The sequence below is a fragment of the Megascapheus bottae genome, unplaced genomic scaffold (genome assembly GCF_031878675.1).
Source record: "Megascapheus bottae isolate mThoBot1 unplaced genomic scaffold, mThoBot2.hap1 HAP1_SCAFFOLD_48, whole genome shotgun sequence".
Lineage (NCBI taxonomy): Eukaryota > Metazoa > Chordata > Mammalia > Rodentia > Geomyidae > Megascapheus > Megascapheus bottae.
The window spans coordinates 2,116,356-2,118,855 of NW_028327313.1; the positions used below are offsets into that span (position 1 = coordinate 2,116,356).

At 70.1% G+C, this 2,500-nt stretch overlaps 1 protein-coding gene across 1 annotated transcript in view; it reads left to right on the forward strand.

Moving 5' to 3' along the window:
• The first annotated feature begins 765 nt into the window (after positions 1-765).
• Positions 766-2,500, forward strand: part of LOC150040108 (uncharacterized) — a 1,813-nt gene continuing 78 nt past the window's right edge. The window contains exons 1-3 of the mRNA XM_090327403.1: positions 766-1,219; positions 1,739-2,076; positions 2,232-2,500. The exon at positions 2,232-2,500 is cut by the window's right edge and continues 78 nt beyond it. Coding sequence (XP_090183529.1) covers positions 925-1,219; positions 1,739-2,076; positions 2,232-2,500 — 902 coding nt within the window. The 5' untranslated portion in view covers positions 766-924. The remainder of the gene's footprint in view (positions 1,220-1,738; positions 2,077-2,231) is intronic.

A 2,500-nucleotide genomic window follows, 5' to 3' on the forward strand; every position in this document is an offset into this window, starting at 1 on the left:
GGACTCGGACTCGGACTCGGACTCGGACTCGGACTCGGACTCGGACCCGGACCCGGACCCGGAGGAGAGGATCCCGTGGATGCGCCAGGGCACCGGGACGCGGGAATTCGCGGACCGGGGACCGGGGACCGGGGACCGGGGACCGGGGACCGGGGACCGGGGACCGGGGACCGGGGATGGGGGACCCGCCGCTAACCCGCCGGGGACCTAGCGACAATCCTCGGACTCGGACTCGGACGGAAGAGAGGATCCCGGGGATGCGCCAGGTCACTGGGACGCGAGAATCCGAGGACGCGCCGAGGGCCGAGGGCCGAGGGCCGAGGGCCGAGGGCCGAGGACCGGGGACCGGACCCGGCGACAACCCGCGACCCGCGACCCGCGACCCGCGACCCGCGACCCGCGACTCGGACGGAGGAGAGGATCCCGGGGATGCGCCAGGGCACCGGGACGCGGGAATCCGAGGACCCGCCGAGGACCGTGGACCGGGGACCCGGGAATCCGCCTGGGACCTAACGACAACCCGCAACCCGCGACTCGGACGGAGGAGAGGATGCCAGGGATGCGCCAGGGCACCGGGACGCGGGAATCCGAGGACCCGCCAAGGACCGGCCGAGGACCGGAGAACGGGGACCGGGGACCCGGGAACCCGCCGGGGACCTAGCGACAACCCACGACCCGTGACGCGAGAATTCGGGGACCCGCAGAGGACCGAGGACCGTGGACCCGTGGACGGGGTGACCCGCTGAGGACCTGCCGACAACCCTCGGACCCGGACGGAGGCGAGGATCCCGGGGATGCGCCAGGGCACCGGGACACGGGAATCCGAGGACCCACCGAGGACCGTGGACCGGGGACCCGGGAATCCGCCTGGGACCTACCGACAACCCGCGACCCGCGACTCGGACGGAGGAGAGGATCCCGGGGATGCGCCAGGGCACCGGGACGCGGGAATCCGAGGACCCGCCAAGGACCGGCCGAGGACCGGAGAACGGGGGACCGGGGACCGGGGACCGGGGACCGGGGACCGGGGACCCGGGAACCCGCCGGGGACCTAGCGACAACCCGCAAACCGCGACTCGGCCTCGGCCTCGGCCTCGGCCTCGGCCTCGGACTCGGACGGAGGAGAGGATCCCAAGGACCCGGGACGCGAGAATTCGGGGACCCACCGAGAAACCAGGACCGAGGACCGGTGTCCGGGGTCCGGGGACCCGCCGAGGACCTAGCGACAACCCTCGGACTTGGACTCGGACTCGGACCCGCCGAGGACCGGAGAACGGGGACCGCGGACCGCGGACCGGGGACCCGGGAACCCGCCGGGGACCTACGACGACCCGCGACCCGCGACCCGCGACTCGGACGGAGGAGAGGATTCCAGGGACCCGGGACACGAGAATTCGGGGACTCGCAGAGGACCGAGGACCGAGGACCAAGGACCGGGGTCCGTGGAGCCGCCGGGACATGCCGTGGACGGGGTGACCCGCTGAGGACCTGCCGACAACCCGCGACTCGGATAGGCACTCGCACTCGCACTCGGACTCGGACGTCGAGGATCCCGGGGACCCACCCACCCACCGGGGACCTAGCGACAACCCGCGGCACGGACGGAGGAGAGGATCCCAGGGACCCGGGACGCAAGAATTCGGGGACCGACCAAGGACCGGGGACCGGGGACCGGGGACCGGGGACCGGGGACCGGGGGACCAAGGACTCAGGGACCCGCCGAGGACCCGCCGAGGACCTAGCGACAACCCTCGGACTCGGACTCGGACTCGGACTCGGACTCGGACTCGGACTCGGACTCGGACTCGGACTCGGACTCGGACTCGGACGGAGTCCGGGGGAGTCCGGGGGAGTCCGGGGGAGTCCGGGGGAGTCCGGGGGAGTCCGGGGGAGTCCGGGGGAGTCGAGTCCGGGGGACTCCGGGGGGAGTCGTACTCCTTCCCTCCACGAAAGGTCCAGGTCGACCAGTTGTCCCTGCCTAAGCATGCCGAGGTCGACCAGATGTCTGTGTTCCGTCCTGGAGGTCGACCAGATGGCTCTGTTTTGTTCCGAAGGTCAACCAGATGTCTAGCAGAGGTTTGTGCCTTCCTGGGAAGTGTATAGAAAGTGGATGGGGGGGGGGGGGGCGTGTGGGGGTGAGGGGGGGGATACGAAGTTACACACAAAACCATGATGAGGAAGGAAAGACTGCTCCTCCTTGTAACATCTCTTTATTTTCCACACCCCACCAGGGACCGCTGGATAGACCACCGGACCAGGGAGCGATGCCTGAACCAACTCAGCACTTAGCAGAAGGCAGCCAGCTAGGAATCCGATCCAGTGCACCTTTGGTGTGTGTGGAGGTTTTGCTGAGCCAGGGATGCAAGGCGAGATTTGGGGGAAGAAGCAAGCCTCCTCCTGTCCTGACCCCTGAGCACCCCTGGGCCTCTGGCTCTGGCTCCTGCTCCTGCTCCTGCTCCTGCCCCTGCCCCTGCCCCTGCCTCTTCCTCCTCCCCAGCTC